The sequence below is a fragment of the Lepidothrix coronata genome, unplaced genomic scaffold (genome assembly GCF_001604755.1).
Source record: "Lepidothrix coronata isolate B3197 unplaced genomic scaffold, Lepidothrix_coronata-1.0 Scaffold35, whole genome shotgun sequence".
Taxonomy (NCBI): domain Eukaryota; kingdom Metazoa; phylum Chordata; class Aves; order Passeriformes; family Pipridae; genus Lepidothrix; species Lepidothrix coronata.
This window is the reverse complement of record NW_016690215.1, coordinates 5,457,983-5,482,952: the sequence shown is the minus strand read 5'-3', so window position 1 is coordinate 5,482,952 and position 24,970 is coordinate 5,457,983. Positions and strand designations below refer to the sequence as shown.

General features: G+C 41.4%; 1 protein-coding gene and 1 pseudogene across 4 annotated transcripts in view; one reads left to right on the top strand and one right to left on the bottom strand.

The window, feature by feature from the left end:
* REPS2 (RALBP1 associated Eps domain containing 2) overlaps positions 1-24,970 on the bottom strand; it is a 128,811-nt gene that overhangs the window by 7,083 nt on the left and 96,758 nt on the right. For 3 of the 4 annotated variants that reach the window (XM_017812283.1, XM_017812285.1, XM_017812282.1), the window contains exons 14-16: positions 15,390-15,454; positions 4,052-4,135; positions 1,332-1,477 (exon numbers count right to left, since the gene is read on the bottom strand). In XM_017812283.1, coding sequence (XP_017667772.1) covers positions 1,332-1,477; positions 4,052-4,135; positions 15,390-15,454 — 295 coding nt within the window. The remainder of the gene's footprint in view (positions 1-1,331; positions 1,478-4,051; positions 4,136-15,389; positions 15,455-24,970) is intronic. The other variant, XM_017812286.1, reaches the window with a different exon arrangement.
* LOC108495962 lies at positions 23,306-24,439 on the top strand (annotated as a pseudogene).

The window sequence follows — 24,970 nt, the reverse complement described above, 5'->3', positions numbered from 1 at the left end:
TGCAGCACAGATTCAGTCTACTGATAAACAGTTTGCCAAGAAATGCTCAATTGCTTTGGGCAGCTTGGTTTTGTTTCAAGCTGAATCAGATGTCTTTGCAAGGCTCTGGGTGACATTGGGGTATAATGTTTGCACAGTCTTTCAGTTGAGGGAGATGCACAGATCCAATAGGGCTTCAAGTGCCTTTGTTTACCATTTGTACAGCCCCTTCTCCACTGCTATTAAATACACATACAAGTCTTTGCTGCTGACAGCTTTGACAGCTGTATTTATGAGAGCAAACAACACATGTTGGGTTTGGCTATTACTGGATTATTACAAGTGGCTCAACTCACACCACTGGCAAGCTCATTTCCAACATGCCTTGCAATAAAAAAATATCACAAGGATATAACCAACATCAAGCATTTCATGACTCAGTTTCCCGGGCATTTATTTGGTCATATCTGTCCAAATGAACGACCAAAATTCCAGAAGATGTGCACAAGGCAAAAACATACACCCTCACATATAAAATGTGGCAATGGATTTGCCATAGGTAGGATGGAAGAAGTCCTGTCAGAGATGGACTAGTGAAGAAAAAGAAGAAAACCGCTCAAATGTTATAGAAACAGAAGTTTTTAAGGTGGTTTAAACAGGTTTTAAAATGGCTTTTGCTTTTCTGCAAAGTCATTGCCCCTTCTTCCCGACACCCACTGAGGACTACTGTCTCCCATACAGGAGTGTCCTGGGAAGATGTCCTGAGATGTTTCTCATTGGTCTTTGTTAACCCCTTCCTACTGGCTGTTGACCCTTTACCTGATTGGTTTTTTCTGTATGACCCTGAACCTGTAATTGGTCCCCTTTTGACTCTCCTAAAAGCCTTATAAACCCCAACCCCACAATAAACTTCCTCTTTCGTCCGTCCCTCCCTGGTGGTCTGTGTGAGCTCCTTACGGGGTTGCCAGGCCACGTGGTGGGGGCAGGGGGAAGAACATTCACCTTCCAGGTAATGGGCTGGCACCCAGGGCCTGAAGGTTCCCCCTCCAACTAATCCGCCGTAAATAAAAGTTGTGTTAGAGATGCTGGCTGAACAGCTAGGCTTGCTCTTCAGACCTGTCTATTAGGTACAGAAGTAAGACACCTTTGAAGAGGTTATCTATCAATCAAATACCACCAACAGTCACTACAGGCTTAGTCTGCATTCGAGAAGACCAATGTACATTTCAGGGACCTGTATCAAGTGAAGTACTCTCAAAAACAGAACTATTAAGCACAGAATTATGCAAAGAGGAAACCCTGTCACATCAGATCTCATGGTGCAATTTGGCATGCTAAGTACAGGTTTTTACTTTTGAACTGGGAGATGAGCCTTGGCTGCTGGCTGGGAAGAAGTCACATTTATAGTGGGAGAAAGCTCAGGGGTCTCCAGCCCTTGTGCCTCTGTCCGGAGCTTCCTGCGGGCAGGTTTGGAGGGTGGCTGAGCAAGAACAACCTCCTGAAAGGAAGAAGCACAGCAACATTAAGTCAGGCCATATGTGTCCCATCATTAGGCTGGAGAATATTTGTGACACATAAATTGCTGACAGCTGGACAAAGATTTCATAATTTAAAGAGGTACAGAGCTTAATTCAAATTTGGTAATAGCTTCTCACTTTTCTGACTTTGAAAAAGGAACAATAACTCTCGTAGTCCCTTAATGAATTAAATGATTATACTAGTGTTTTGTCTTCATCTGGATTGTATTGTGTAGCTCTGTGTGCAATGGGTGAAGGTGGAGGGAGGGGTATAAATACATATACTGGCTCCCAGCTGACCCAAAAGCATTAAAACCAAAGCAAGATTTAATTTTGATTATGCTCAGTTGTTAAGAATTAATAATGAATCAATCAATTGTATCCCATCTCACTGCCTCACACATCTGGTGTGGAGTTTCTCCCTTCTCCCCTCCTCTCTTACATGAAGCAACACTGAAGATAGCTTAGAAATACAAATATATAAAATTATCCATGCAAAATTAACATGTTGGATGTATAGAAGGCCAGTTATTTCTCTTGATAAATTACATCAAACAAATAGTGTGGGTTTCCTAGGTCAAATAGAGTCTTGGATTTTTATGACTTCAGTGGTAAGAAGAGTTTTAATTATTTTAAATTAAGACATCATTTCTTTAGCAATGAGAACAGTTTTAATGCCTTATAGCTGTTTTAAAACTGAAATATAAATATATCATTTTCAGTGTATTTTATTATTGGATTTGTTTTACAAGGGATATAACTATTACTGCCTCATTTCATGAATGAGAAAGCTAAGACTCAAAAGTTGAAGGGACTTGAGAAAGTTTTTTTTAGCACCACAGACAAAACCAGAGACGAAATTTTCTTATTGAACAGTTTACTGGGCTAGAGTACATGCATTACTAAGTTTTGACCAAATGTTAGTAAAATAAGAAAAAAATAAATGGGGAAATATTTAATGACACAGCAATTATGAGAAAAAAAACAACACTGTAATAAGCAGCCTGACACAAGAAGAGACCACTATGAGTGATACAAAATGAAACCAGCATAAGACCATCAATCATTAGTATTAGAGGGATTGCAATTATTAAAGGAATTTGAATTATAAGGAAAAAAGGGTTTCAACATTAAAAAACAGTTCTGTCATTACTGGAAAAAAAGATCTAAAAATATTATGAGATGTTCTGATCAGGACATCAGCACATCATGACTGCACAGGTCTCTGGTAATACCATGCTCTGAAATCCTGTGCACATGCACAGGTCCCTACAAACACCATATGTGGCAAGTGAGGAACTTGTGTATGCCTTCTACAAGTATAAACTGGTGGGATGCTAGACACATAATCCCAGTCTACCTTAAACTGCCCAAACCCTACCAAATCCACAGGATAAATCCCTCTGCCATTTCAAACACAATACTGTAAGCAATAATCCAATACGTAAAAGCAGATCCCTCTGCACGGGTTCTTTGGCTGCCTGTTGCTGCACAAGGCTTTGGAAGGTGGGCCAGCACCACAACAACAACCTGCCTCCCACGCCCCACAGCCTGGGGCTTCGCTGCATTTTAGAGATCCAGGTGGGATAAGGGTGAGCATGAAGTAGGTGGATTACCAGGACTTCATTTCCCCAGCAGGGCTACAAAGCAGAGCAAGGAAGAAGCTGGGACAGGCTAGAAGTAGCATGTGATGAACACTACAAGAACAAGGACACTGCCTGGAAAGCCCTATCACATACAGAAAATGATGACACTGGACATTTGCCTGTGCCTCCCGTTAGAGTAAGAAGGGTGATGGTGCTCCCTGGGCAAGGTACACACTACACACAGCACCTGCAAACAGTTCTTGGCTGGGCTAAGCAAAGGTCTTGCAGGTGCTCTCTGGCTGCAGGAGGGGCCAGAGGGGTGAGAATCTGCATTTGCCCCCTATCAAAACCTGTTCTGTCTGGAGCTGGTGGAAGGAGGTGGTGGGAGCATGACCAGGAAAGGGGAAATGCTCACAGCCATTGCTAAGGCCAGTCCATCCCTAAGCAAGGCCCTTTGAAGAGTGCCATTGCAATTTCAGTGCTTACTTTATACAATGATATGCTCATACAAAAACATATTAGAAACTGCACATCTTGAGCAAATCTCTCCCAGTCTATGTACATTTAGTGGCAGATCCTGACCTCTAGCAAACAGGTGTGTTTACACCAAAATTAAATCCTCAATAACTGAAGCCAAGAAGTGCAAGAACTACAGCGAGACAAGGGTCGAGTACAATCAAACTCTTTTTTTGTCTTCCCTAAGGCTCCCCTATTGATTTTGAAATAAATGGCAAGCTGCCTCTCTCAAAGCACGTGCATCAATGTGTATGTACTAAGAGCTTCTTAATGATTTATCCAAGTTGATGTCACACATGATCCCAGTTCTCTCCAGTGTCTTGACCTCCACAGAAGGTAAACATGTGAAAACATAACCCTAACCCTCTGTTTAATTGCTTTAAAACTTAAACCAACCACATCTGTTGATGAAGGCAAATCACTCCATAATGGTACAATGTGTGCAGGTCTCACCTTTTTTGCTGAACTGTTTTCTTCTGCCTGCGACGGGGGTCTGTTCATCTGAGGATGTAAATCAACCTCAGATGGTTGCTCTGTCTGCAACAACAAATCAGTCAGTGCTACACCCAGTCACATACAATAAAGTCAATGAAAGGAAATGTTACACACAAAAGAAAAGTTACTTTAACAATTCAACAGTAGGGAAAATGGAGATCTCGGGTGACAGCTGAATGGATGACATATGTCTTTTGCAGATTTTTAATGAAACCATTTTCTTGCATTTTACTGTGCTTGGAAAACAGAAGAAAACTTTGTGAAGCATTAGGAACTGATGAATGTAAACAATCTAATACTCACAATTTCTTCTAGAGTTACCCATATGGCCTAGATACTTAGAGAAAAACTAAGGAGGGTGGATAAAAGCTAGAAAGATCTTGGATGCACCCTGTCACCTTATTATCACCTGAAACCGATAAAAATTCACTGGAGTAAACCTCTGTCTTTGAAGTTTGCAAGGCTGAAGTGAGAAAGCATGAATCATACCAAAAATTCCAGCAAAGTTACTGAAAACACGAGTCATAAAAGCAGACAAATAAATCTTCCCTCCTCCCTTCTCACGTTTCAAACAGAAACTGAGATGAACACTCACCACCCAGGTCTACACATCTGCAAAACAAAACACCCTCCCGCCAACATATCTGACTGAGCAGCAAATTAAAACAGAGGGTTAATCCCTTGCTTTGCCTTTTGTGAAACCTCTCTGCATCTTTTGACAGGGCACAGCATAGGGAAGGGTGGCAAGATCTGGAGCTGCCTGTCCCTGGGCACACGGCAGCAAACATGGTATAAACACAGTGCAGCTGTTTTCTGTCCAGAAAGTACGGACATGCTCTCCAAGATGGGGAAGGCAGGTAGAAGCAGAAGGCTGAGGGCACTTGGCACCAGCAGACAGCCTCTTCTCCTCTTTCCCAGCTTCTGCCAAGTTGGAGCCACACTGGCAAGAGCCCCCAGGCAGAAGGGGCAACCTGCCATTCTGCTCCCTCCACAAGAAAGGCTCATTTCTATACAAGTGAAAAACCAAGCCTGAGGCAAACCTCAAACTTTCAAGGGACCAGAATTTTAGCCATAATAACTTGTTGCGCACTGAAGAACCTAACTCACTGTTGCCAAGAGGTTTCTGCATAGGCCCGCCAAGCTCTGTAGCAGTCACAAGTTTACCAGTGCTTAACTGTAAGTTAAACAAAAATGACAGAAAGCACAGATTTTTGGATATTTAAAAAGGAGGAATTTTTTCATACCACTTTCATTTTTTCCATAACAGACACAATAAGAGCTGTAGAGGAAGGTACAGGGAAAAATGTGGTTCTGTCAGGTTACTGCTGTTCTCCAACCATATGGTGTCAAACATGTGCACAGAGGAGGGAAATTTGGAATTTATTTTTTTAAAACACATGTGAAATCCCCCAGGGGAGAGGGAAAAGGTATTTTGACTGACAAGATCTCTCTCCCACCCTCTTTTAAGTGTGGTACATCTGTAGTGTTACTTGATGGTTAAAAAAACCCCAAACCCCTCACACTGTAATATTCCAGTATCTGAATAATAATATCTTGATTTTTAAAAATTTTAATAACTACTGAATACTAACATTTGAATTCTGAAAAGCTGTTTATGTATTGAAGAGCTTCCTCTCTAACTGTAGATTTCTGGTCCAATGAGAGTGAAATGGTAAAAAACCAATCTTTTTTTCTGTCTATAAAAAAAGTGCATTGAATGCAACAGAGCATTTTTTTATATCAGCAAAGCTGAGTAGCCCATAACCTCTCTGATTTCTACAACCACTTTTTCTGTGTTTGAAAGAAATGAAGGCTCTAAGCACTGGTAACAGTAGCCTGGCAAAGTCCGCAAGGCTTTCATGAAAGCTTTGGGGATAGAAAAGCTCAAATAACAAACAGAACCACATCGTAAATTTGGTCCACATCACTTTGACAAATCTTTCATTCACTTAAGGACAGCAAGAGTAAACCCAGCCTTTCAGAGAGCCATGTAATATGCATACTATAAATTCCTCATGGTATAGCTTTGCTGCACAACCCACAACAGTGACAAGGTACATGAGAGACAGCTCTTAATGACCCTTCTTGGACAGGAAGTCCTAGAACCCTCCCTAACCTGGCCAGGCTGGAAGTTTCTGGTGCAAACACTCTTGTTGGAGGATAGAGTAAAACGTGCATCAAAAGCATGAATATTCTGACTTATTTCACATAGTGAATTAAAAAAAATAAATGAGATCAACCCCGTGTTATTTATGTATAGATAAAAAAAATGCAGTTTTTGAAGAACCAGTGTGTTCAAACGTTGTAGGAGTAATTGAATAGACCAACACTCTACAATGTCAGTTGCAAACAAGCGGAAAAAGTCACAGTAAGATAAAGGGCCTGGAGGGGAAGAAAAAATACCAAAAAACAAACCTCAAACTTTAGCAAAAACACCCTTTCTTCTTCTTCCTCTCTTCCCTTTTTTTTTAATTTCTTTTTATTTATTTTTTTTAATGGTGTCATTGCAGAAGAATACTGCTTTAAACTGAAGAGAACTGAAAAAAAGAAAAAAAAGGGTAAACTTTGCTCCCTGGTAAAAGCACATATAAATTGCAGGGATGATGCCGAAATTTCCAACAGTTTGGTATCGCCGTTCCTAGTGATGCAAGACACATTTTTTGTGAGCTGAGGGCTGTGATGTGACTGTGGCAGCTGTGCTGCAGGGCTGCGGTACCCGTTGCCTGAGGCTGGGTCACTGGTCTGGCCACTTCTCCCTGCTGCCAGGATGGAGGATGGCAAAGCTCAGCAGCCAGCGGAGCAGGGACTGGTAAAAATAAAGAAATATCTGACCAAAAAAAAAAAAAATGGGGAAAAACCCCAAAGAGACAACTAGTTCTGGTGATGCAGCTCATGCATAATGAACGAAACCGAGCGACTGACATGTCCCTAAAGTGCCACCTAGTGGCATGTGGGACAGGCCATTTCTGAATACTTTGCTCGGAAGAAAGTACCAAAAAAAAAAAAGGTGTCTGCATCACTAGAAGCCTGCAGATTGAGCCTGCCCCACGGGTATGCTGCCACTGGGCATGCTGAGCCTCGGCTCTTCCCAAAGTCACCTTTCCCTCTCACGCAGAAACCAGCTCTATACATGAATTATCTGCTGTCAGAGTTACAAGCTCTCCTCTAGAAAGACCTCCACTCCTCAGGGCAATGACTCTGACACAAGAGCCCAAGCGTAAAAACAGATCTGTGTGCTGCTGCAGGGGCTTTTGTTCAGGGACAGACAGCATTTAACCCAGGCAAAAATTTTTTAATTCTGGCAAAAATTTTTTGTTAACTGTATCATGCATCAATGCGAAGAAGGTTTGCTGATGCAGCTAACACAACAAAGTCTTCTCTGAGAAGCTTTACAAATACATCTGCAAGCTGATGTCTCCCCATATTGTCCCGACACAGATTCTAAAGGAAAAATAACTCCTGGTTTTTCTTTTGGCAGAGGGATTCCTTGCAGATTTCCTTCCCTTCACTGATTTGGATATGGGGTGAAAGCCACTAGTAGTAGCCTTCTAGTATGGGCAGAGTGAGCCTGGCTCAACAGTACTCTGGTCCAAGCTCCTGCAGTGGCATACAAGGAAAAGGTGATCCACCAGGAGCAGCTGAGGTGGGTTCTCTTTAGTTCTTCATTGTTTTAATACCATGCTTAGTATAGTCTCTGGGCAACTAATCTCATTCAGAAACACAGCCATAAACTACCTCCTTCCACCACAGAAATGTCTTAGAATTTTCCCACATATTGGAAACTTAGCACATTTATATTTAAATACTTCACCATTGGTACATAAAACTGAAAGATTATACATTATACAATACGGTCTTTCAAAGGAAATTTCAGTTCTAGTAGTGGAGAAGTGCTTCAATGGAGATGTCTCACTCACGTCCACAGAACAGAATAAGCTATTGACACTCTAAGTGCTGCTGTGCTGGCTGGTACGGTTGGGAACACACCCAGGGTTACAGTAGATGAGTAAAGAATATCCTGCTCATCTGCACTACCAGCAGTGCAAACAGAGGCTGCAGACCAGGCCTAAGAGTATCTTGATTTTGGGAAGCAGAGTTAAGCGACCATAGAAAAGAGCAAGACAGTGCCCTATTCCAAACCTCCTGAAGAGATTCTCTTTGCAGAGACCAGTGTGTTATTAACAGACAGTATCCACTTTTTCCTCAGCACAGTCTTGAATTTTCTGGGAAGAGCCATAGCCTTCCCATTCTTCCAGGCAAAAGGTAAAACTGGCCAATAAATTTTCTGTGCAACGGCCACAGTCAGAGCCCAACCTGTGGCCTACGGCCAACACTGAGCATTAGGACAGATAATTCCTCATCATTAAGAACAGCATTAGGAATTGCAAATGCTCATTATTTCATCACATGAGCCTTGACCAGACATTCATAATCTCCTCACTGCTCCATGTGATGATACTTAACAGCACCTTTCTAAAAGAATATGTAACACTCACTTAAGTACTAAGTGTTTGAAAGCCTTAGATAAAAGATTTTCGCAACTGTAAAAGAACACAGCATCTTAACAACTGGGTCTTTGCTTACATTTCCAGTTCTGTTGTTTTGCAATGCTGGATTATACGTAGATTTCACACTCTCATTTCAATATAATCCGTAACTGATGTTCCAGAACAGAAGGTCTACATGGACCTTTCATATTTCTGTTACCTGAGACGCTTTTTGTAAGAGGTGAAATATATATTCAGTCTTTCCCACAATTCAATTTTGCCCACACTTGTGCTCCAGGTTAACTTTACATATGGAAATAGTCCCATTGTAGTCAATGGCACTACTCACAGAAATGAAATTATCTCTGTGCATTCACTGAAGTAGCCTATAATCATTACCTACACAGTGCCACTGCTTAGCTTTGTAAAAAAAGTATTGAGAATAGCTTATCTGTAAAAAAAAGTAGGATACTACATATACTTAACACTCTGTATGTGCCCATTGCAATCTTCTATCATCTCTACATAAGTTCATTTAATAGGTATTTTGCTCCTTTCTAAACATTCATATTTTTGTGCTTAAAGCCAATTTCTGAGAAGTCAAGACATCTCAATTCCAGTTTCTGTGAGTCTTCTGCATCCCACACTGAATCATCAATTCTTTTTATTGCTTGTTACAAAAACTGAAAATGGTAAGACAGGAAAAAACCCACAGGGATGCAAATGCAACAAGCTGCCAGGGTCTTAGTGCGCTGACTGCTTTCTCAGCACTGTGCAGCCCTGAAGTTTCGATAAGCTTTTCTTTCCCTGAGCTATCTGAGAGCTGGTGATAAGGTTGAGGAGAAAGGCAGTAAATACAAACAAATTGCTGCGATGTTCAGCTCATTCGCAAGGAAAGAATAGGACCCAGATGGAAGCATTAACAATCTGTTTTAATGCTTCAACTTCCACAAAACCAGATTAACGTAAGCTAGAAAGGGCTATGTGAATTCCACTACAGATACAGACACTGAGTTCTTAGCTTCTTTTTATTGTTGTTTTTATGATAAATGTGAAGCCAAGTTAAAAAAATATTACAACATATTTTAATTAAGATACTCTCCCAAAAACCTCTTTAGAAAGGATTTTATAGCATCCATCAACTACTCCTCAAATTCAATTTTAACTGTGCTACTTTTCCACCACTTCTTAAATCATAATTTATTTTGTCTGGCCATCTTAGATTTAATATATAATTTTCATGAGAGGAAGATAATCCACTTATATTAAAGTGGCAGATGGCAAAATCTTTCATGTTATGGAACACTTTCAGTTTCATTACTGTTACAGCCTTCTTCAGTACTTATTGCACTGCTTATACAAGGTATGTTATTCTGCAGCCAAGACCATGGAGATGATCAAAAAACCAACCCTCTTCTAGCACAGTGATTGTAAATGCAAGCTAACAAGTATCCTTTGGTTTAACATAAAATGGTTGTTTGGGAGAATACCATCAGTTATACAAACAGCAGGATGCTAAAAGCAAAATCTTACTTTTTTGGGGGGTAATTTATTTATATAACAAAAATGTTCCTCCCTGTAAAACTCCAGGTGTCCTGCCAGCACTTGAAATTCCTCACATAATTTTAGAGAGTAAAGGAATTCCTCAGTGGGCTGAATATTTTCTCCAAACAACTTGGTAAGAGATAAGCAAACCTGTATCTCTGCTTTACCCAAAGATGCTGGTAGTGGGGGGGATGCCTGGACCACCTCCCAGCACAGAGCCTGCACATGGCCAGCCTGCTCAGAAGGCTGAGAGGTCTCAGCAGGACAGACAGGAGTCCTGCCCCATCTCTTGGCCTCAGCACCACACACCAGCATGGGCATGATGGTTACAAACTCAGCCTGAGCATACCCCATACTCGTGGCTCTCCATGGATTCAGCAGAACGTGAAGGCATGTTAGTAGAGACAACTTCTTGAACTGGGTCCCAGTTTTCACTTGCAATTCGGGATGATAAATGGCCAAAAAGCTTCAAGGAATTATGAAGTATCGAGTAACATTTGGAGAGCAGAACACACAATATGTTAAAAAGAATAATATCTTTGCTTTCCAACACCACCAGATGCCTGTGACTGGGCAGGGTGACCCACCCATCATCCCTCACAGTGCTTCATTTCCACGATTTCACCAAATCAATAACATCTAATGGTAATGATGGCTACTAAACTGACAGCTGAATTCTGAGCTCACATAACACAGTGAGATTTTAATCTTCAGAGTTGCACTGTACTCAGGATATTTCAATTTGATAATGTTAACAGCTGCCTACCTATTCCACTTCACTTGAACGCTTTTCCTTCACCTATAAATTTTCAGTGCCTGCCAAAGCTGCCAGCATGGAACCGGTGGGAAAAACACATCCCAAGGTCTCCAGAAACAAAAGTCCAGCACAAACCAATGTGAATTTACAAAACCAACAGGCTTAAAATTTTGACTCTGGGAAAAGAGACTAGGAACATCAGTTTTTTCAGCCAAGATATACAGAGTTTTCTTCCAGTTCCACTGTTTTCAAATCCCCTTATACAGCACAGACAGGACTGAAGATATGCCTTCATTACTGGACAGGAAGGTACTGAAATAGAGTAATTTAAATAAAGGAATGTTGATCTAATTGGCCAACACTGCAGATAGTTAGCTGATGTTGGATAAAATCCTAAAGTTATAGTTGTTCTACACTGTTCATCTGTAATTCCTATTAACATAAATATGTTACTAAATCTCCCACAGAAAGCAGCTGTGGTAAATGACTTCTGTAGGCTTAAAAGCCAACAGTAATAAAGTATTATTTCCATTAAAACAACAACAACAACAATGCTTATATGAGATGAGCATAAACCTTTGGTTTCAGTGGAACATTATTCATGAGCACCCAAAGTTATTTCCTATCTGAAATATGTGTCCCTGCAAAACAGCCACATAGCTATTGCCTTCCTACCACGATTCTTGCAAGTCCAAGTTACACCAATTTTCTCTGTACAGCCCTGGATCTGCTCAAAAGTTTTGGGGCCATCTTTATGCCAGTCCTCCTCAATGCCTTAAGTTTACTATCAAGTTAGGAACAAAGGATCGGGAAAACTTACTCAAGCCACTGAATTCTGTTCTCTACAAGCCCAGAAATAAACTACAGTAGGTATTTCAACAAGCTACAGGTTATTTGTTCTATTACACTATCACTTGAGGTGAGGGAATGATGATGAAGATGACACAAAAAACACACCTAAAAATTTTTTAAAAAACAACAAAAATTAAAAGTAATAAACAAAAAAGGCAGAAAAACCATAACTACAGCATGCCATGGGAAGTTAGCAGAGAGGTAAGGCCTTGCCCATGTCCTAAGTCTTTACAATAGCTTGCAGCATATTAAATACTTATGGTCCAAAGAAATTGAGAAACTGATACAGATAAAATTATCCTTAAATCCAAGCCAGCTACTTTAGACTTGATAAAAGGTGACAAGTGCTACTAGAGATTAAGAGGGTGTCAGTGAAGATACACACACAAAAGTAAAACACTTCAAAATAACATATTATCCAAAAAAACCCCTCCTAGTCTTTGTATAAGCCTGTTTCTATACATAATCTTTCCAAGCACTCTTTACATAAATGAGGCAAAATTTTAATTACTTTCTTTTTTTTTTAATATGAAAGCAGTATGAACTGATGATTCTAATAAAACATTTCATACTGCAACTCACAATGTCTTACTGAAAACATCAATTCAAAATGGCTTGCAGTGCGGAGAGGTATGGGCTGGAATTTGGGTTAAAAGATCATAAACTGGAGATAATGGTGTATCCACATTATTTAAACTTGCCTTCTGTTCATCTTTATTTATAGTCACCATAGGGACCTTAGATAAAAGCACCACTGCATCAGAGGAGCATCCGGTGAAAGCTCTGAGGAAAACTTAAGTACAGTTCACAGACTGATACAAAGCTGATAAAATGCTGACTTTGGCAAGTGAGAAACATTCCGAGGAGAAGGAGCTTTTAGAGGCCATCAAGAAGAAAGAAACACAGAGTTAAATCCACCAACTCTAAAAGCTGTTGTAGAAGTAAAAATAGATGCAGCCACCACCTGTAAAGGTGTCTGCCCACCAGAGGTGTGGAACAGCATGGGCTGGCAGCAGCAACCCAGAGCAGAGGCAGCCCCGCTGCTATTTCCCCATAAACTGGCCAAGTCCTCACAGCATCCCAAGACTTGAGCCTCTCACAGTAAGCCTGTGATTCCCCTGAGCTGTGGAGTCAAGACCACAGCAGCATTAGCTCTAAGTGTTACCTTGTCCTACGCTCACCCAGAAATACAGTTGTTTTCCTTCGTTATTCAGCTGACTGCACTATGGAGGCAGAGTTGGATGTGGACGTAATTTAATAAGTTTGTGATATGACTAGAGACGTTTGGCACACTCTGAACAATCAGTGATTCAGTAACTCACCAAGGCTGATTACCTTGGAGGTTCTAACAGGAAAAATAATGTTTTCCTAAAGGCTGAAGTAAATTCTACTAAAAAAACTAGCAACACAGGACTAAAGTCAAGATGCCATTTCTATATTGCTATTGATTAAGCTCACAGCAGGACTTCTGCTCCACTGAAATGTAATACCTATCCCTTGATACCTCTCTTTTATGCACTTTGGTCTTTACATCCCATGAGCCCTTTACTCTCACTCTGAAGAGGCAGCTGGTTCAGGCTTCTCAGCCATCCACAGAAAACTGTAGTCTTCAGAAAGAAATTATTTCCCCTCCATCAACTGATTTCCAAAGCTGAGCCAAAATAATCACACCATGAACATACTTATAAGGTGCACGGTCACCTGAAATATGCAGGGTTTGCTTCATTTCCAAGCTACATTTGTCATTCACAGTGCTTAACAGCAGGCATATAGCAAAATGTTATGATAATAAAAAAGGAGTTTCAATAGCATGTTGAAAAATAAGTTAAAGCAGAAATTTAAGAAGAATTTGATAAATCTTGAAACAGGAAAAAGCTGAATGTGCAATTTCAGCATCATGGCTTTTCTTCAGTTCTTGATCCTGTCTCAGCTTTGAAAGCAGATCCCTCTCTCCAGCTTCTTCATGCTCTTTAAATCAAGGGCCCCCCTGGACTAATGTAATCCATATGCTTACTGTTGCTTACATGGTATTTGCAAGGGTCAGCTCAGCTGAATTATGACCCCATCACACATAGTTCCCTACTGTTGGCTACCTCTATGACAGAAAGGCATACTTGGAGATAAAATAAACAATGTGATGAGTGTGAAGTTTATTATGTTTTCAAGAACTGGTTTTATGTACATTTTTGACAGACATCAAAACAATAGTATTTTGATAAGATATTTGATTTAATATCTTTAAATATAATCAGAAATAAATTAAGTAAATGTGACACGTTAGTAAAGGATCAGTTGCATATTCATTACTGAGCAGACACAGAAGCAACTCTTTTTTTCCCTTTTAGAAATCAGACTTTTGTATTGGAGGGGACTGGATCAAGAATTTCACATGAGGATCTTCTTGTGTTTACCATTTTAGAAAGGTCCTACACTCTACACGGCCTTGTGTAGTATGAGCAGTTGGTTCAGTATTTGCTAAGGAAGATGTTGGACATGCATAAATAAAGTTCTCACTCTCCCGCTAAGGAAACGCAAACTGATCACAGGACAAGAAAACGAACAACTAACAGAACCTTGCTTGAAACCAATGGTTTTTTTTGTCTAAGAACAGGATTTGCTGTATTTATTGCGTTTCCCAATGACAGTAAGAGGGCTTGCACTGCACAGAGCTGGTGCTGTGGGAAGCTGGAGCATCGGCAGGAGACTGGATTGCAACAGCAGCTAAAACTGCACTCAGGTGTTAAGAAAGACTGGGGAGAGGAAGAGAGAAACAAGCTGCTGGTGGAGCTGGGGATGGCAACAAGCCTTTAATCATTTATATCAAAAGTACTGTGCAGTAGAAGGTGTTCAACAGCACACTTAAGAGTAGATTCAAATCTCAAGTGATGACCATTTCTGGCCCAAGGAAGGTATCTCACCAGCTTTTATACTTAATGGGCTGTCAACTCCCCTGTGGACTTGTTTTCTATTATACATTTCACCTAAAGGACTAATACATGAAGCATACCGCTGCCTAAGACTTAACACAGCCAACAACATAAAAAGAACCGATGCCGATCCTCCATCATTTCCTAAAACATGAAGTAGTATCTGGATGCAGACATGCGTGATTTTCTCAATTTGTGTTGTGCTGTGGTTGTATGACGCTCTAAAAAAACAAAAACCAAAGACTTCTCATAAAAGCAAATCACTAATGTTTTGAAACTTAACAACTTCAGTGGCATTGCATTTGCTTCCTTTTAGCATTATTTTTTAAACCCACGGGTGAAATATACTCTTACGTGCCGTGGTTCCCTTAGCAGACGTCCTCTGAGCATTTGTAGCTTGAGAAGCAAATAGCACATATCAAACCCATGCCTTCACACATGAAACTTTTTAGTAGACTAGCCTTGCTAGCCTTTAATTTGCAGTTAGGTCTAGTGGGTGCATGTCAGCTCCACTACAAAGAGATTTAATTAGTCTGTAATTTGATGCTGCAACACACCAATTAGGCAGACCAGTGAAGGAGGACATGGAACCACAGAGCAAACTGAAGATTTGCATGAACCTGGAAGCAAGGACAACTGCTGTGTCCAAGCCAACTAGTGCTAATCACTGCAGTGGCAATATAAATAAGCAAATAATACAGAGAAAAGGGCTAAAGCTTTGTCCATACCTGAGACACAGAAGGTCGAGGGGGCAGTGCAGGTGGTGGTGGGGGCAGCCAGCCGGACCTCACAGCTGAACAGTGGGAAAAGAAGAAGATGATGATAAAAAAAACCCGCAACCAAACAAAACTACAGTAATTCAATTCCAAGTAAAACCAGAATTAATTCCCATGAGAAGCTGGAATTCCTCCTAGTGAAGGGGCAGTATATAACATTTAATAACAGAAACCAAACTTGATCTTTACTGAGCAAAACCTTGTTTGAAATAACTTCATGAGTAGTGAAGGAGTAGTGATTTAATTGCTGAAAAACCCCCAATGTTATGATAAAAAGCTGAGATAGAAGCCAGTCAGTCAGTCATAAAAGCTGTAGTTAAAACAATCCAGTTCCAGTTAAAGAAACCCAGAAACAGGGTCCTCTTGTCCTCGGGACTGTGTTCTTTGTCATTAACAATATTGCCCTTCTTAAAAGTGATATTTTAACATCCAGTGTAGACACTGGCATTCACTTCAGATAAAACACACTATAGTACAGCCTTAGAAAGAAAACATCTGCCATGGAATTAACAGGACAAAAGCCTAAATGAACCAGAAACAAATCCATTTCTTTGGCTTTATGTTTTGTATTTGCATGTTACTACTCAGTGGAGATGTTTCAGAAGGAGGAGGAAGACAAATCCTAGTAGTTAGTTCAGGTCCCCTTTAACACAATGCAATGTCAGCATTGAATCTGAACCAACACAAAGGGAGGATAATAATCATGTAGGTTCAACCACTGTATTTCTCAGCTTTCTTAAAATACCTAAAACCCTTTACAGGACAAAACTACAGGACAGATGATGGCTTCCAAAGGCAGCTGCAAGAGGAAGACTAGGTTAGCACAGAGACACCAACCAGGACTAGTGAGATTCCTTAGGTGGGTTACCCTCCCCAGGCTCCGGTTGCACTGAGTGCTCAGGACTTGCACCGGCAAAGATACCCAACAGTCCATCTTGCACCGGTGTATTTTTGTATAACAAAAACATCTCCCACAATAATAAACTTAGAAACCTTTTGCCACAATAATGCTAAGCAAGCAATTACATTAATACACTTTTTATTTCCACACATATTTTACAAAGCCACAAAGACCCTTAAGAGCCTTGTTATAGCTTAGCCATTTATATATATTTTTACACCAACGCTAAAAATGTCTGCCTGGTTGAAAATACGAAGAAAAAAGGTATCAACCATTAAGAATAATTGTGACATGAGAATAAAAATGTGTGTGTGAAAACACTGGGAGCAGTCATATCGACTATATAAGCTCCAAAGAGGCTTATAATACATTGATTATTTTTCCATCCTCTGTGTCATCATCTCCTGAATCAAAATGAAGCCTAGTATTGCTGCACATAATGCCAAAGAGAGAGTCAGAACAACTAAAACAGAACTGAAGCTATGCAAGGGAGCCACTAACACACCTACAGGTGTAAGAGAGATTTGAAAAAAACATGGTCATTAGGATGCTTTCTCTTGCATTTCATTAGTTCAGTTTATAAGACCCCTGCAATAACAGCATGATGTCATCACTACATTCTCCATCTATCCTGTGCAACCAATCTTGAGAAAAGAACAGTGGAGTAAGAAACCTTCCTTTCCTTTAGTCTGAACTTCAGGTTATTACTTCATTTATCTGAGTGCTGGCAGTGGCTTTGTATGTCCATCAGCTGCACGCTGTTACAGTGGAACAGTACATATATTCAGTGTGGTTTGTTTAGCTTCAGGAAATCTTGTGGAAGCTGTGCTGTGGTGCTCCATGAAAAGTCCTGTGTGTACCTTAGGGAATCATCTCTGCTCTCAGAACAGCTCTAATGTTTGGGGAAGCATGAATCACACATACTTCTTAACAAGCCCGTGGCAGCCCAGACTATGGAGTACCCTGTCACCATGAGCACAGGGGTCCCTGGGAAGGGACATGTGGGGCCAGGGTCTGTGGTGCTGTGGGCAGGCACTAGACCCAGAGGTCCCCTCAGCCCTTCTGAGCCCCCTCTAGGGCCCATTGTTTTTGTCTTTGCTGGTTTATGCTCCAGCAGGCCCTTAAAAGCTCTACTGCAAGAGCTGCATGCATTGAGAACTCAAATTTCAGCTGTGAGGATACAGCACTTGCCATCCTCACTCTCTCATTCTTCAAACCCAGTAATATGCCTTGGAAAGCAGCAGTGTAGTCTTTGTGCAGAAATGTGCTGGGCTTGCTGGAAAAGCAACTCCTGAAGTGGTTGGACACACTGTGAAACTCCATGAGTCTCCTGAGTTTTGGCCCACAAAATTCCAAAGCAAAAAATAATTTTTTCCATAAAATAGTCAAATGAAGAAACCACACCACACCAAAAAAACCACCACAAAAAACCCTGCTTCTTCAGCTTTCAAATACGACATATATGAATCTAGCACTGAAGAAGTTAGATGCTTACACCACATGCATTTGACCCAGTTTCCTCTTTCTAATCCTGCAAATTCTAACTTAATCTACTCATGAAATATTAATAAAATTCCTGCTGTTGCAGAAGATCTTTGGCCTGTTGTTAGAAGGAAATCATGCTTATGTGAGCACAATTACTAGTGAAAGTTAGTTGACTTTTGGGGACTCATAACAACTTATTACAAAAAACCCACGTTTCAGCCTTCTCTAGTGTCACTACTCTAAAGAGGACAGTATTAACAGATACTCATAGGTTTCCATGTGTACTGGCAGGTGAACTGTTTTATTATTAGGCTATTCCATAATACCTTCCTTCCTGGGAGAGAACCCTGCACAGACCAGCTCTTGCTGTTAGAGATGGCATCATTAGTTAGCTCTCAAAGCAAATATAAATACAGAGGAAGGTCTGTTTCCAAAATAAAAGCAAGTACCCTGGGTCTGAGCAGCAAACAGACAAATGTCACACCTCCAGGTGCACACCTCAGAGCTCGGTTAAAGCTGCTTGCCCCTGCTCTTTGAAATAAAGTCTTCATACCCTGTGGAAAAGCTGAAGGAGCTGGATGGACCTTACACAGGTCCTCTTGCTACTGAGCAACTTGGTGACATTCATACCAGGCTGAGCTACAGAATCATAGAACAGTTGGGCTGGAAGGGACCTTAAAGATCAGCTTGATCCAACCCCTCTGCAACATGCAGGGACACCTTCCCCTAGATCAGATTGCTCAAAGCCCCATAATGTAAAGCAAATCCCCGACTGTGGAAAGCACATACAGGTACCAGTAAAACAGATTTAAGTATCCATATCATATGTCTTCCTGTAAGTGACAGCACTTTCATGCACCAGTTACTCCCACAAAAATAGAGATAAGGCTTTCAGTTCAAAAATCATGGCTTTTTACTTAGCATGTTTACACTTTAAGACAGATTATCTGCACGGAAACCTCCCAGGTCCTATTCTGGCAATCACAAAGGTCTGATAGTATTAAAATGACACCACACTAGATTAAAAAAACAAGTTTTCCAATCCGAAGCTAGATTAACATTTTAAAACAAACACGAGGCTGTAATTGTAGACTGTGAGAACTGGTCATGGCATCTTATCTGGCCACACTGCTGCTCTGCCTCTAGCCTCCCTAGCAGACAACACAAACCCTCAGCACTTTCATTACTTGCAGTAGTGAAAAATATCAATCATAGTAACCACTCGAATAGCTCCTTTACTTGACTTATTTGACGTAGGAAGAGGAGACAAAGGAAAAACGTAAGTTATGACAGCCCAGTCAAACCTATGGGAAATAGGTCTTTAGCTCACCAGGCACAACAGCAGTGGAGGATGCCAAAATTAGGATGGAAGAAATCTAGGCCCATGGGATCCTTTAGAGCAACCTAAGAGCAAGGTACTGTACTTCTCTCACTCAATAACAGTCACTTGTCCTCTTGTTTTTCAGTATTGAAGAAAACTGCCATAATACACTGAGCTTCTGGATGTCTGTTATTTTTTTTAAATTAGTTAATACTGTAACAGCAGCATATACAACTACACTTTCTGAAACATTTCCATGTCAGGTGTTTATTTAATATTCATTCTTTACATGTGGCTGACATCTTGGTTTTGATGTCTATCACCATACACTGGGTATCACATCAGACAAGTTGGGTAGAAAAAATGTACTCCCTCCTTCCCATCCAAACTGAATACTTATATAAGCAGTGTCCTGAAAGAAGGGTGGTTTTCCTGGGTCAAGGGTCACTTTGTCCCTTGCTAGCCAAAGTAAAACTAGATACTGCCTACCAAAAGAGACTGACCTCATCTCAGGTCAAAAGCCTATACACCCTTCAACCCATGATGAAAAGAACACCCAGTTTGTTGGTCTGCATTTCTCAGCTCATACAAAGGATGCAGGCCTAACCAAACCCAGCTTAAATCCAGGCTGACCTGGATCCAGATGGCTTAAATCCTGGTTCTTGCCTCTGCTGTGCACAGGGAGATGACCACCATGACCTTCTGCAATTGCACAGGGACCATCCAGGGACTTAAAACTGGGAAAAAACTCTGATAGGGTCCCTCAGTAGAGTCTGGTTGATGTATTTGGTATTTTCCAAGTGGATGCTACAGCACTATTGGATGAAGGGAGAGGCTGGTTGCACAGTAGATTTACATCAGCTTATGCTACTTAAGAGTCCTTAGCTTCTAGATCAGGTTTAACGAAAGACCAACCAATTCATTTTATCAGGGAGCAAAGGGTCTGCAATACTGAAGTCAGTTCAAAAAAGATAAGCTCACAGGAGGAATTATTCTTTAGTTCCCACAACTACCTAAGGCTTTGGTTCCTCAGGGAAGCCAGCACTTTCACCCTTCCGCTCTGACAGTATTTCGGAGAGCTTTTTGAGATACTCTTCCTGCTTCTGTTGCCAAGGGCACACCACAGAAAAGTTCTCAGTCTAAGCTGGTTTCTGTTTACCTCGTTCTTACAAAACTTCCATTCTTGTTCACTGAAACTGCTACTTGGTTATCCCATAACACTGATACCATTCTTTACACTTCATTTACTTACGTTCCAACAACAGCATTAGTAAGGTGATTGTGAAATAACTGTTTCTCAAGAGATCTGACTTATTAATTCTCAAAACTACATCTACAAAAAAACCCCACCAAACTGTAAAGTTGTAGCCAAGAATATAAATTTAATGAAGGCTTCTAGTAATATAGTTGCAAAATACCTATTGATCCTAGGATCTGTTTCAATAATTCTTACTAATGTCTCCTCAGAAGGTAACAGCAATGCAAAAAAGATATTTTAGACTCCTGATATTAATTTTGTTACCAGGTTTGTAGAAATGCTGTAGGAAGCACTGTCTGTGGCAGAATAACCTCTCTTCTCACAGTAAGTTTTGGGAACCTGTTCAGCAGGCAAAGCTTCATTTGTCATAGCAAGTGATACATATACCTGATGTCACAAACACACACTTGTTACAGGTCTGTTTCACCTGCTAATCATATAAAACATCATTTGTACTTCAACTGAATGGAAAATTATCCACGTACTTTCCAAGTAATTAGGAAGCGATAGAGCCAGACCTTAAGTAATTAATGCTTCTGCACCATGAACTCACAGGTGTGATCATACAGGACACTGGTATGCTAACATATTCAATGGGTCACTTACAAATCAAGCAAGCAAAACATTATTACAGGTGTTTTTTATGATGCCTGTTTTTAATGCCCTATCCATGAATTTCAGCATGTTTTAAGTAAAATCTGTAAAAGAGATTTTTTTTAAACATCTATTTTCTGTTTTGCATCATATGTGCACAACATCTGTGTTTTTATCTTCCTGTCCCTTATTTTCTCTAAACCATTTAATTTTCTAGTTACTGTTTACTCTACCTTTTCCTTTCCTGCATGTTTCTATTTGAGGACTGTTTCTGCCTTCTCCCTTCCCCCCTAAACAAAACTATTCAAGATTTTGTTCTGTCTCACTCTGCATTTAGCTTCATTCTCCACCCACAGGGAGGCACAGTCCCTCCACCTACGCTCCCACAGATCCCTGTTGCCCGAGCTTCTCACCTCTGGAGATTGGGGTAGTAAGTGCTGGAGGCTCCGGCACTTACTGCCTGTGACCATTTCCAGCGTGGATACATTCAGAACAAGCACACAGGAGCCAGGAACACCAGTGGGCTACCAGCTATCACCCCTCTGGTCCCACGTGTGGCACATACACTTTTTTGGAGACATCTGCATCTCCAGGGTCTTCCCCACAAGGGAGGCAGCTTGACCACTGTTCCATGTGAGAAACAGCAGATCCTCTCTTCTTTAACCTATAAAGCTGTTCTACGATGGACCAACATTTTTTTCATGGAACAGAGTAACCCACATGGGATCATGAAAAAGGTCTATGGGGCTGATAGGGTCAGTCAAGAACATTTCAACCTTTACAATTTTCTGTAGAAGAGTTTTTTGATTAAAATTTAATTTATAAACAACCTGCAACAGAATGGAAACAGACTGCAAATCATTCCTCAATCCCTGAAAGAGCTAAGATTAGATAAATGAGAAAACATAATTTTTAAAAAGTTCAATTTATTTACACAAATTGTAAAGGAACAGCTACACTTCAAAGGCTGGTATGATTTACCCCAGTAAAGTACTCTCTGGATTCACCTCTTACAGATAGACATAAAAATTTAAAAATCTAAAGATGCAATATAAGTTACCCCATCAGATTCCTATCATGTAAGAACCATTCATCTATTTTTTCCATCTTATTCAACCTTAATTATGTTCTTATCCAGCTGGGCAAAGAAATAAGTTACATAGTTGTAAACACATAAATCCTTCATAAAAACTTCTGATAGACTGAGAGGCATAAAACTCTTCCATTCAAATCAGAAAGAAGACATTAACAGTTTATTCAGAATAAGCTCAGTTCAGTGATCACATATTCTGAAGGGGAATAGGACTAGAAGAAAACAGCAGCTCCAGTAACAGATCAGAAACTGTGTCCCAAAAAAAAATAAATTAAAAAAAAAAATCTGTTCTCCAATTCAAAAAAATATTTTTGCAACAATTATTTTTAAAAAGCGTTTCATAGCCGGAGAAAAATATGATAAGCAGCCCAATTTTGTGTTCTCTGTGTTTTATGCATAAGACATTTTTAATTTAAATTTGTAACAACCCTTACAATCAAAGTCATGAACTTGACTCTACATTCCTCACTTGACAAAGCTTGCAACATTACAGCTCTTGTACACTATGCAAACAATATTCATGAAATGGCATGTTTTGCTGATGGTATTTGTTATTATTCTAAAATAAAGGTCCTTCAGAATTGTCATATTCCTATAATAATGGCCAGCCTTCGCGAGCGAAGATTTGGGAAAGGTCATTGACCCTTCGAGCCTGCGCAGTGGATTTTTTAGGTGAGACACAGCATGCGCTGAACTGAGCCCACCCTTTAATCCTGAGGTTCATCTGCCGGGGCCAAGCAAACTTGGACAGTGGCAGTGAGGGTCTCAGGACGCAGGTTTGTTTAGAGTGACCTTCTCTTAGATGGATTGCCCTACAAGGCTGACGAGCTCCATCTGCCCGGGGGGCTGGGAATCGAACCCGGGTCGCAGCGGTGAGAGTGCAGCACCCTAATGGTCTGATTAGGGTTGAGCCGCCGGGCTCCCAACCGGCCGCGGCCAACAGCCGCCGCCTGCACCCACCGCCTATTTAGGGGCGCCGGGCGGGGGGGCGGTCTCCGTGGGCCAGTGGCGAGCGGAGCTGAGCCGAGCCGGGCAGCGCGGTGCGGTGCAGTGCGGGCTCCCTGGCAGCGGGGCGGACAGGAGGGAGGCAGGCAGGCATTGCCCGAGGCGTCACTCTTGTGGTGGTTTAGAGGATTTCATTCCCCCTCCCACAATTTAATTTTATTTTTGTGGGGTTTTTTTGTCTCCTCCGAAAGGTACCGACGTCGGGGCGGCGATGCGTCGTACTGTTGAGAAGAGCCGGGCGGGGTGGCGGGAGTCGTGCCCCGCCGCCCTCCGCAGCACCGGCGGGCGGGCCGTGCTGGGGGTGCTGACGGAGAACGGGCAGCAGCGGCCCGGCCGCCAGGGTGCTGCTGTTACCAAGCGCTTCCCTGGCTCTGAAAACACCATCCCTTCATCTGGAAAAGATGAAGTGCCCAGCTGCTTTTTCAACGCGGCATCGAAGCAAGGGTTTGCTATCCACATAGATGACCCAGAAGATAAAGAAAACTACAGCTACCAAGTGTCTGAAGAGCTGGAATCAAGCCAGTGTGACCTGAATACTAGTGCAATGACATCCAGTATTCACCTGCTACTGGATCTGAGTTCAGGATCTCCTATGGTGGTGGACACATCCTTCCAGTCCCAGCCTGAGGATCACATGGAAGATGTCATAACTCTGACTGTGGAAGAGTATGCAGAAGACATCCATCAGTACCTCCGAGAGGCTGAACTAAGATTCAGGCCCAAGCCCTATTACATGAAGAAGCAGCCAGATATCACAACAGGAATGTGTGCCATCTTGGTAGACTGGCTGGTGGAAGTAGGGGAAGAGTATAAACTTCGGACAGAGACTTTGTACTTGGCTGTGAACTTCCTGGACAGGTTTCTTTCCTGCATGTCTGTTCTCAGAGGGAAGCTGCAGCTTGTAGGAACAGCAGCGATTCTTCTGGCTGCGAAGTATGAAGAGATCTACCCACCAGAAGTGGATGAATTTGTCTATATAACAGATGATACCTACACAAAGAAGCAGCTGCTAAGAATGGAGCACCTGCTTCTCAAAGTGCTTGGTTTTGATCTAACAGCCCCAACCATCAACCAGTTCCTCCTTCAGTATATTCAGAGGTGTGGAGTCTGTATGAGGACAGAGAACTTTGCAAGGTATCTTGCAGAGCTGAGTCTTCTTCAAGCTGATCCTTTTCTGAAGTACCTCCCTTCACAAATTGCTGCAGCAGCCTACTGTCTAGCAAACTATACAGTGAACAGATCTTTCTGGCCAGAAACACTTGCTGTGTTCACTGGGTATTCATTAAGTGAGATAGTGCCTTGCCTGAGTGATCTGCATAAAGCATGCCTAGAAAAGGTGGCCTAAACAAAGCTCATCTCCACTTTCACCCGGTTGGTTAACCGCAGGCCAACGGGCATCTTCTTCCAATGCGGTCGCACAAAGATCAAAAGACAAAGGCATGCACCTGCCTCCAAAGGTGTACCTAAATTAACTCTAGCATGTTGGAACATCAGAACCATGCTCGATTCTGCGGATAGCGGACGCCCTGAGCGTTGGTCTGCCCTAATTGCCCATGAGCTGGTTCGTCTCAACATCGACATTGCCCAGCGCAGAATGCCAAACAGACCATCGGCTTGTGCGCTGTAAACTCAATTTCAAGCTCAAATTCAAACCAAAAAGGGGCAGCATCCCAAGGAGAAGACTCCAAGTTAACAATCTCCAATCAGCCACAGTAAGAGACAGTTTCCAGGCAAACCTTCAAACTAGGCTCGAAAACCCCACAGTTTCTGCAGATTCCTCTCCTGAAACAATCTGGCACCATATTAAAAACAGCATCCTGCAATCCTCTGAAGAATCCTTAGGCTTCTCCCTCAAGAAGAACAAGGACTGGTTTGA